This window comes from Manacus candei, unplaced genomic scaffold (genome assembly GCF_025592945.1).
Source record: "Manacus candei isolate 608988 ecotype Guabito, Panama unplaced genomic scaffold, ASM2559294v1 h1tg000011l, whole genome shotgun sequence".
NCBI lineage: Eukaryota > Metazoa > Chordata > Aves > Passeriformes > Pipridae > Manacus > Manacus candei.
This window is the reverse complement of record NW_026138059.1, coordinates 15,223,559-15,234,514: the sequence shown is the minus strand read 5'-3', so window position 1 is coordinate 15,234,514 and position 10,956 is coordinate 15,223,559. Positions and strand designations below refer to the sequence as shown.

Genomic DNA, 10,956 nt, shown 5'->3' with positions numbered 1-10,956 from the left:
CATGGATCGAGGCCGGCTGAGCTCATCAGCGAGCGGGGCACAGACGGCCCACATGTAAGGATGAGACCTGCAGCAGGACGAGTGTTCCCTGTTGTCACCAACACCGCAGTGTCACCCATGCCCTGCCCCAAGCAGGTGCCTGGAGCAGTGCCCAGCCACCACACACCCTGACACACGTGTGGCACCTCTGCACAGCCACCACACACCCTGACACACGTGTGGCACCTCTGCACAGCCACCACGTGCTCTGACAAACGGCAGCCATGTGGTGCCTCTGCTTCTCTCTGCAGGCTTTGGGGGCACAGACAGACCCTGAGTTGCCCCTGCTGCTGTCCCCCAGTCCCCTTGGTGACAAAAGCAGAAAAACCTGGACCAGGCAAAAGCAGCATGAACTCTGGCTCTTGCTAAACCAGAAGCTACAGTAGGAATAATGAGGTTTCCAATATCTTTATTAACTTTGTTTGAGAGGAGAGCTGTTGGTTTGAGGATTTGCCTTCCAGAACTGATCTATACGGTTGGTTCATTGGTTTGCTCTTTCATTAAAGAAAACAAGAAACTCCACAACCAGTCAATGGTTATTTTTATGTAAAGCTATTAAAAAAGTGAGCTGCAAAACTGAAAACAGCTGAAAATGCAAGAAACAGGAGGAGAAAAAATGAAGAAGGGCTTTAAAAATCCAGCATTTGTGAGGGGAGAGAAAAGTTGAACCAGAAACAGCTCTTACTGCAAGCATAACCTGAACAGCAAAAAAATCAACTAGATACTGCTACTGATAGTGCATCTTTCTCTTACCAACTTTAAGAGCCCCCGACTACCTGCACTAAAGAAGCTGTTCCACCAGCTGTTATTGTCCAAGATTATACAAAAAGGCTTACTGGAAAGAAAAGTGGTTTATGTTCTCTTTCTGTGCTAGAAAGAAAAGAAATGCTAGTGGATCTACATCTAGTAATGACTTGTTCCAAGAATATATTTAAATTGACTGTATGAAATGGCACCTTCTCTCTCACAAGCAATTCAAATCACACATAGGCTTTACTTGCCACTACTGTGAGTATTAAAAAAGGAATTTGCTTATCCCAAAACTCCAGGTTTGGGCAAATACCCCATGGTTCTAACAGACCAATTTTTGGCACCCAGCTAAGAGGGATTTTGTTGCACAGGGATACTGTTTTGTATGTGTATCCCGCTGTGATTCAAAATAGCTGTTTTTTCAGGCTCGTCCATTCAGAATGATATCATGTCCCAAGTACTCTCGTTAAATTAATTGCCTGAGTTTTCTTTGTTTTACATGGTTGGATAAGCAAGGCTTGTTGCCTGTGAGCTCATGGAAATAACTTCATTTGAACAATTGTTCCATCCATCTCTCTACAGTCTCTATAGAAGATAATTAAAATCCATTTCCCGCCCCAAACAGAAACCATTTGTAACCATGACATATAGTCTGCAGCTATTTATTTCCTGAGATCCTTCTATCTTTCCCATGTCAATTTATTTAGCATCAATTAGATTGGGTTTAAAAAGCAGAAATCCAAGTAGGTAAACAGCTCTGAACATTCTTTTTCCTAGCACAGGGGTTTAATTCCATACAGGTAGAAGCTGCAAAGAAATACAGGCACAGAACAGCTATATATGTCCAAACATATCACATTTGGCTTACCCTGTAACACCAAAATGCCATTTTACCCTAGAAGCGAGAATAGCAAAAACTGTGGAAAAAAAATGCAAGTTTAAAATGAAAATGGCCTTCCAGGACAAACCTTGACATTACTGCCTGTGAAAACCGGGATTTTCCCATTTAGAAACTTGGAAGGACCTTGAAAATTGCTTTTCTTGCTCTCTAGGATGGTAGATTGCTCCCATCCCCTCTATTTCTTGCTGAGGTAAGTAAAGGGACAGTAGTCTTCACTTTTCCAAAATAACAAGTAGTTGGGCTGGAAAGATGGGAGTCCACCTCTAGAGGAAGAAAAGTGACTCACAGTTGAACTGGGAGAATTTTGCAGACACAAAAGGCAGGAATTGGGTCCTTTGGGGCCGCGAGAAAATGGGAGGAGGAAGGGCCCACACATCTGAAACAAAGCCCATATTTCACACTCCTCCTTGCCATCTATGGTGAAGCACAGTCAGGACTGCTGGTGATGCCACACCAACACCCCCCTCTCCTCATCATCTGCACAGCTGTGTCCATGTGAAGGGCTGCACAGCCCTGCTCTGGCTATGGGCACCAGTGAGAAGAACACGAGGAGAGTGTGTATTCCGTCATTCCTGCATTCCCACCTGAGCAGTGAAACCACTGGCTGTCCCTTGTTTAAAGTAAAGTGTCATAAAAAATGGGTACTGCTTACAAAACAGAGCAATGTACAGAAGTCTGATTCACATGCACAGCAGAAAGAGCAACTTTCCCAGGTCTTGGACATCTGATGTATCTGTAGAAGTTCCAGAGCCAAGGAGATGACCTACACCAAAAGCACTGCAAATTGTCATGCTGCTAAATAGCACCTTAGTTCCAGCTCTGCCTTATTCCAAACCCTGATATATACCTTGTCACATACCTTAACACTTACATATGAGCTGTCATGGAACAGGATCAAAGAGAAAGTCCACACCCAAGAAATGCCATCCAGGATTATATTCCTGCCTTTACCTACAGGAACTTAATCTTTTGAAGCTGAAAGAGGGGAAGTTTAGGTTAGGTATATGGAAGAAATTCTTCACTGTGAAGGGTGGTGAAGCACTGGAACAGGTTGCCCAGAGAAGCTGTGGATGCCCCATATCTGAAGTGTTCAAGGTCAGGTTGGATGGGGCTTTGAGCAACCTGGTCTAGGGGGAGTGTCCCTGTCTATGGCAGGGGGGTTGGAATTCTATGATTTTGTCCCTTCCAACCCAAACCATTCTATGATTCTTTCAAGAACCTTATGCAGGTGTTATGGAAATACAACAGTTCCCATGCATAGCAGAAGGACGCAGCCATGGCTTGGGCCAGTCAACCAAAACCAGCTTGCAGTCTCCCCAGCACCGTAACAACAGCATATAAGATGGGCCAACCTGAGTCTTCAGGAGATATTTTCAATCAAAATACATCTGCCCCCTCACTTCACACCTGCTGAACCTGTGCTGCTGTCTTTACTACTGTTGTTACCAATGCTAATTAAAACTAGCCCTGGGTTTGCCTATACATGCTGCAGTCATTTTATTGTGTAGGCAAGCCCCAAGGTCCCAAACCTGCCACAAGTCTGAATGAAGTCCTCTGTCTCAGGAGCGAACTCAGAGCTGGTATGACCATTTTGGGGCATGCAACAGTTCACTCTCACTGGAGGAAAGTCACCTAATAAATGAGCCAGTAACTTCTGTACAGCTGCAGATGCTCAGCCAATTGACAGTAGAGCTCTGAGCAAAAAACCAAAGGGAAGGACCTTCAAAAATTAGGATACTGCAGTTAAAGTGAACTTGCAGAGATTTACAAAAGGGAAGGACTTTCAGAAATTAGGATAGTACAGTGAAAGTGAACTTGCAGAGAACTGGAGTTCTCTGCAAGGAGAACTTTACATTAAATTTCCAGGCATGCAGAGCTTTGCCATTCAAGTGCACATTCAGCATTCAGAAAATTTGCCATAAATTTTCTGACCTGTTTACATCCGCTTTTAGAATATCTCAGACCATATTATTTGACCCAGATTGTTACTACTAAGCTCCAAACCACTTGAATTAAGAATTTCTACAGAAAACCTGAAGGGGTTAGGAGTGGCAAAGGAAAATGCAGATGCACTTTCATAAAGCTGCTTAGCTGGAAAGAATTGCCAGACTGTCTTTGTGCTAATGTCAGCCAATTTTTCTGAATTCATTTTGAAACAATTCATCATTCATCCTCCTCGCCTCCTTCCAATTTACAGCAGTCACTGTAAACATAACCAGGACAGCACAAGCAGATGATAGAACACTTTCCTTTTAAGAAAGACGATGGCGTAACTTCATACCTCTATAAACTTCACTATATTTGGTAAAGCTTTGGTAAAGGTTTGCATTCTATGACCACTACAGGAACAGTGGTGGTCATTTCTGTATACTTTGAAAAGCTAAGAAAATTAATCCACTACCCAAAAAATATATTCAAAGCAAGTAGCTTACAATAAGCTAATCTCTCTCTTTTTTTTTAAAGTATTATTAAACAGCAGAAGCAATCAGGCAGGCATAATACTTCAGTGCTCCAGTGTCTTAAATAAAAGTTGCAGGGACTTATTTGGTATCTCACCTTGTCTCTGAATATGACCAAAAGAGGGATTTTTTTTGATAAGAAAGAATGTGGCACACAAAGCACCACAGAGGTAAGAGCCTTATACCAATCTCAACTTGTCATAGTTTTCAGTTTTGTAAAACTTAATGCATGGATCATACAGAAATTAAGAGCATTAAAATGAACAGCTGGTAGTAGTCAGGTGGAGATTAGATTTTTTCCCCATTAAAAATAAATACAAAAAAAGCACCATTGAATTACTTTAGACTAACAAAGGATGAATTCAAACATCACCACAAAAGTAAATTCTCTTTAAAAGGGCAGGACAAATCACCTCTAGTACAAATGTAAAGGATGCTGGGCAAGCTCTTTTTAACAGACAAGTTGTGCTTGTAAATGCAGGCAAATCTCTCAGCATATGCAGGAAAAACCTCAAAAATTTCAGCCAGTTAAACAAGACTCACCAGCCAAAACCATTAAATTCTGAAACACATTTACAAGACACCTTTTGCAGCTGAAGAACAAGGTGTTCAACCACAAGATGTTGGTGAGTAACAAGTCACATGTCTGTACACGCAGTGTTTTAAAAATCTAATTTTCTCTGCTCTTCTGGAAACAGAAGTATCACAAGCCTGTGATGGCAGAAAACTTCACAAAGAAAAATTTCATAGTTAAGAGAGAACCTCAAAGAGACCAAGGAAAATGAGACCAAATTTCAAGACGTTGCCAATTCTGAAGACTACTGTTACCGTAAAAAGAATACAGAAACTAGAACTTTATTAAGTTGTTTTATAAAAGCCAAAGCAGCAGTGGTTGGGATTTGCTATTTGGTTTGATAAGCAGATGACAAGGCCAATGCAATGTGTTTAATAACTGCAGCTTCAAGTATAGAGAATGTGTGTGTACACAGGGCTTTTTTCTTTTTTTTTAATGCAACCAATGAAGTCATGGCCCATCAGGTATGAGCAAACTTTACATTTATGACAGAAAAAATTGTTACGAGAAATAAAGCACATAATCAAATTCTATGTTACATAGCAGACTCTGGAGAAAATCGTCTACCCAGGCTTTAAACATTGTTAAGTCAAACAAAGAACTTTCTCAAGCTGAAACATCTTTTCATGTGAAATGAATTTCCAACTTTAGGGTCTACATGAAAAAAGAGCTGCCTAAAAGCCTCTGTACCTTGGACTGAGACGCTTTTGAGGACAAAAATTGTTTTCTCTTTCATTCCATCCTTTACTAGAAGCACTTGGTGTGAAAAATTTTGGAACTGATTTAGCTTGAGTCAGTAGCTAAAGGGAACTCAAAATCTTCCAGAATAGGGCTTCCTCAGCAGGAGCAGTATGAACTACACACCTAGATTAGATTAGGAGTACAATTAATCTGAGACTGGCAGCTGGAAAACAAGTAGCAGACACAAGTGAAAAACATTTAAGAGGTCCTGTTCACTCTGTAACACTTGGGTGTCAGAGTCAAATGTATTGTAAGTGTTCAAACAATTTTCTGTCATTTGAACAGTTTCTTCAAGTTGCATGATTGCTAACGAACAGTGAGATACCTCACTAGATTCTTCATTAATTCTACTTGTTTCAGCAAAAGCAATTATATCAGAATCATGATTGGAAATAAACCAGTGCTAGTCTTCCAGCTTTTCCAACCATGATGACAAACAGCTGCAGTTATTCTGACTTTTTGGAATAGTGAGAAAAATCCATCCTTCTCACGTCTTACTCTACACAAAAGGTATTTGTTTGCATAATAAATATTTAGGGGTACAGCAGGTAGAATCAAACTCACAGGGGAATGAATACTAAAAGAAGAATTAAGCTGGCCTTTTATTACATTGAGATTTCTTACTGACTGACAACAATCATTAACTGAAATATAACAGGCTAGTAAAGCTGGACAGTTTGCATAGGTATTTTTAAACAAAAAAGAGAAAGATGACAGATAATTTTAAACACAGAAATAATCTCACCTAAAATAAGGACAGTACAAAAATAATTAGCAGATTTACATAAATTTATCCAAGGCCACCTCTTCATGAACAGAAGGGAGCTAAGACCACAGTATATAAAAATAATACAGTTTAAATTCTCTCAAATCTATTCCAAACAGAAACTAGGAAGTTCCCTTCAAAAGTTGTTCCTGCTTCAGATCAAGGAGAGGAACTGAACTCGTCGAACTTGAAGCCATCAAATCCAACACTCTACCATGCTACTACTGAAAAAATAAAGCTTGCAAACTAACTGTACAGCCTGTGGTCCTGACTCTGACATTTAAAAAATTATGAGACACAAAATTATGGTCTATGAACTGAGACTGGTCACAGGCATATGTTAGTTAGGCCATATGTTCAATATAAATCTGTGATCTAAGCTTCTCTTTATAACAAGATTAGCTAGGCAAATCTGAGATAACTTGAGTTTACTATTTTTATCTGTTGCAAAGATCACATGAAAAAGTAAATAAAGACAATGACATTTTGTGACAGAGAAATTAAATACAAGGACAATTAAGAAAAAAAAAAAAAGAACCAGGAGCCCCAAAATACCTAGTAAGACCAGCCTACTAATTAGGCAACAACTTATACAGATAGATTGGAGAGGCTTAGTCATCACCTATTAGAAACAAATATGCAAAGGCTTAAAAATTTATTTTTATCATACACAATATAGTGCAGTGAATATGAATAAACTCTGGCTGTTCATCAGTACAACAGAGAACATCAGATTATAAATCTAACTATTTTAGATACAGATGTGTTTTTAAAGTAGCATTTCTGAACCCTTGTAAGTAGATCAACAAGCTTCCATTTCTGTAAGCAGTTCTGATGACATGGTGTTAGTATACTGAAGTATCTTCATTTACATTTCCTCAAGGCTCCTCTTGATAGCTTCTTGCAATTCTACATCTTGCTCTGTACAGATTAAAAAAAAAAGATTATAATCTCAAACTTAGTTGATAACTAGTCATAAACACAACTACCTTAATATTACTACATAAAGCAACAAATTACTTCTGTGAGCAATGTCAGTAGACAGCAAAAAACCCCAGAGAAACAGATGAACATATTTTCCCTACTGCTGTATCTATCTTTTCAACACTTCAAAATATAGAAAATGCCTTTACAACTTTCCACTGTACTAACTAGGGACAGCCCAGTGATTACTTTAGGAGCATGATGCAACTATGTATTTAGTGGTCAAAATAACAGCAAGATTAGAACCCATATGGTGTATGCACCAACAAAAATAAACAAAGCTTTAAAACAAAACACACACACACACACACACACACACACAGAGAACAAGCAAAGAGGTTTTGATCTTTTCATTCCAGTTCCGTATCCATAGATATTCCCATACCTACATTCTGACTTGGCACCACTGTTGTCACTCTTGGTAGAAAGGCTAGGCAAGTAGAAAAAAAGTCACTATCAACAGTAAGAATAGTCTAGATCAGGGCTATACTGTAACATTTTTGATGGGGGGGAAGGACTGTATTGTAACCATGTGACTTGTTAACAACCTCTCAAACAACTTTCATGATACTCAAAAAAGAAACTTCGATTTTGCACTACATTTAGGTAGGTTTGGGCACTAATTGTTTGGTGTTAGTGGATTAAATATCTTAAGTTAGACAAGGCATGTATGCACTGGAAATATTAAAATCAAATTGGAAAAATTAAAGCAGCTTTCAGACACGCTGTCATTCTTGAATTATTCCTCTGCTTTAGGAGGACAAAAGCACATCCTATAAAAAAAAAAAGCCATCTGTTCTTATTACAAAAGAAATAGAATTTTAAAACTTTAATTATTGTTGGGCTGTTGTACATAAGGCTGAGATTTGGAACAGAGATTGTATCAATGAATGAATGCCCTCTCATGTCAGCAGAGCCATATTCATGCACCTGGACTTTCCTGTAAAATCCGGTACTACTAATAAAAGAGTTTCTGAAAGAAAAATATTACATGGTCACAGAAACAAAAAAAAAAATTTTGAAACCACAATAAAGCAGAAAACCATTTGCAGACAGCTGCTTGCATTAAAATATGTTGTCATTTAGCCAGTAAGACTGTGCAAAAATCCAGAATAAGGTCCAAACTGTGACTCATCTGAAGCCAGGCTGCTTCATAAGGTCAGATGCCTTCAGCACTGCAGCATCAGAAGTGGGACCTCCTGTATGCACCAAATGCCAATGCTATCCCTGTACTAGGGGGACGTGAGCACACCTTTCAGTGCTGGAGATGAATGTTGAACATTTAAAACAGTATTTAATAACAGTTGGTAAACTTATAACTGAATTTTACCACTGAGCTTGTACAAATCTTTTTTTGTTTTGTTTTTTTTGGTTTTTTTTTGTTTGGTTTTGGGTTTTTTTGTTTGGTTGGTTTTTGTTTTGGTTTTTTTTAGTTCGTTTTATTTCCCTCAGGTGGAAGGTCAGAATCAAGCCTTTAAGCAATAAATTATTTTCAAAGTGCACTGTGGTTTGTCACTAAAAATTCATGACTATACCATATACACATCACCAGTAAGCACAACAGCAAAAGGATGAAAACAGTTTCAAATAAGGTAAGATAGGATGTGAACAGACAGATTTACTGCTGATTCAAACTTCTGCATAAATCTACAGCTCTTTTAGGAGACCAGAGTGCTTTATTGAGATATGATACCTAATTCTGAATTATTTATTCAGAAGTTCAACTATTTAGTCAGTAGTTCTACTCTGAGAAAACACAGCCATATTAAACTGGTACAAAGTGAACTCAGTCAAGTCTTGAATTGCACAATATTCTGTCATACCCCAGTGAAATAGATTTTCAGTCTGCTGGCACACTTTTCAGGTTCAGAATTTTAATTTATAGCTCATCACAGTGTTCTTCACTACTCATGACTGCCCAGCACAGTTTAGACAGTATTGCTAAGAGTTCACCTTCTGTAAAACTGAATGTAAGCTTAGTTTCTCTGTCTTCCAAAATTAGTAGTGCTCCTGAACACAGAAAAGTAAAAATGAACAGACCTTCCTGGTTTTTTATTTCTTCTAAGCTCCTTTTCACTGTTAGTTTCATATCTTCATCCTCTTCGCTGTCTGAACCTTAAATGCACAAACAGAACATAAATTATGCATTGTTTCTAATAAAGACATTAACAACCTCTCTTGATTTCTCTTACTGTAACAACACTGAAGGTTAGATTTGAAGAGTACACCTGTTATGAACTAAAATACCAAGATAAAAATATACATTCTAGTATAGTTTAAGTAACTCAAGAGATAGAGTCATTTTTTCAGCTTCCTTTTTCCCTTCTCCTCAAAATCTACAGGCAGACTGCTTCAATTTTATATTATTTTAAAGCAGTAACAAGAAATAATAGGTGCAGAAGTTACTGTGTCTACTGCACTTCGTTTTTTGGGTTTTTTTTAGTATTCAGTTATTAAAAAATGTCATTACTCGCTTTCTACAAAATGTATCAAGGATTTAATTATGGGAAGAAGTACTATAGCATGTCTCTGCCTACACATGACCGCAGCTGTATTTTGTTGCCCAAATACTGCATTTGAACAATGGTATGCTAAAACTCAACTGAGCAGTGCAATTCAGCAGATGTTGTTGTTTCAAGTCTCATAGAAGCAGAAAGTTGATACACTTAATTTAATCTGCTAATTCATCACAATCCAGCTCAGCCAAAACTCCACCACATTTCCCTTTCTTAATAACACTCTTCACAAGGCTGGTTCCCAGCTCCAGAGTGACAGCTCTATTTTGAAGTGTCTAGGAGGGATTTGTGTACCTAAGATGGTAGTGTTTGGTTTTTTGGTTTGTTTTGGTTGGTTGTTTTTTCCCATTGAACAGAGCCTCGGTAAAATACAGGTTAAAAAGTAAGCCAATGAGTCACATTATGTATTCATTCTCCTGCTACAGGCTATTGCTATTTTGGGAGATGGTCTCTCTAATGACGTCTTACAGTATTAGCAGTCAATCAGGTCTTCTACAGTCATACCAACAGAAGGACTTCCCCTAAAGTCATCACATTTATTAGTACATCAATGTACTTCTGATTACATTAACCAGCAATGAACATTCCGGTATGGCCATCCAATTTACTGACTGTGTGACTTCCGGCATTTTAAATTACTCAACTTAGGTATTCAAAGTGTCAGGTACACTTTCCACAACTTGTTTTGAAACCCCTGACACATAACCTGTTTGAGCAGCAACCTTACTGACTTTCCCAATTCCAGGAATACAAACTCCAACAGCTGGCGTCAAACAGTGATCAGCAGCCCTGAAAGATGCCAGAAATAGATAGATGGTCCTTCTCCAGTCACTTGCCAGACTAACTGTGAACCCCTTCTGGAGCTCCCTACTATTTCTGGGCAGAAGAAATACTGTTTTTTACATCACCTTCCAAAGCAAACAAAGCAAAAGAAAGAAAAATCCACCCAACTCCCCAGAAAGAGCAGTCAGTACAATTATTAATGAAAGGGAGGAAAAAGCGCCACGTAAAAGGCTTTTCACAAATGGCTTCTCCCTTATTAGCCATCTTTTTAATCTTCTAGTCTGGGAGACATCTCAGACTGCTCCAGCCAATTCTTTATCCACCAACAAGTCCAAACATCAAATCCACGTCTCTCCAATTTAGAGACAGGGAGGTCATGTTGGGACTGTGTCAACGCCTTACAGAACTCTAGGCAGATTACATCAGTCATCCTTCCCTTGTCA

At 38.7% G+C, this 10,956-nt stretch overlaps 1 protein-coding gene across 6 annotated transcripts in view; it reads right to left on the bottom strand.

Moving 5' to 3' along the window:
* Positions 1 to 6,039: 6,039 nt before the first annotated feature.
* The window catches only part of ZNF451 (zinc finger protein 451), a 38,521-nt gene continuing 33,604 nt past the window's right edge, over positions 6,040 to 10,956 (bottom strand). For 4 of the 6 annotated variants that reach the window (XM_051777831.1, XM_051777836.1, XM_051777835.1 and 1 more), the window contains 3 exons: positions 9,255 to 9,329; positions 7,600 to 7,644; positions 6,040 to 7,151 (listed from right to left, as the gene is read on the bottom strand). In XM_051777831.1, coding sequence (XP_051633791.1) covers positions 7,099 to 7,151; positions 7,600 to 7,644; positions 9,255 to 9,329 — 173 coding nt within the window. In that variant the 3' untranslated portion in view covers positions 6,040 to 7,098. The remainder of the gene's footprint in view (positions 7,152 to 7,599; positions 7,645 to 9,254; positions 9,330 to 10,956) is intronic. The other 2 variants (XM_051777833.1, XM_051777832.1) reach the window with 2 other exon arrangements.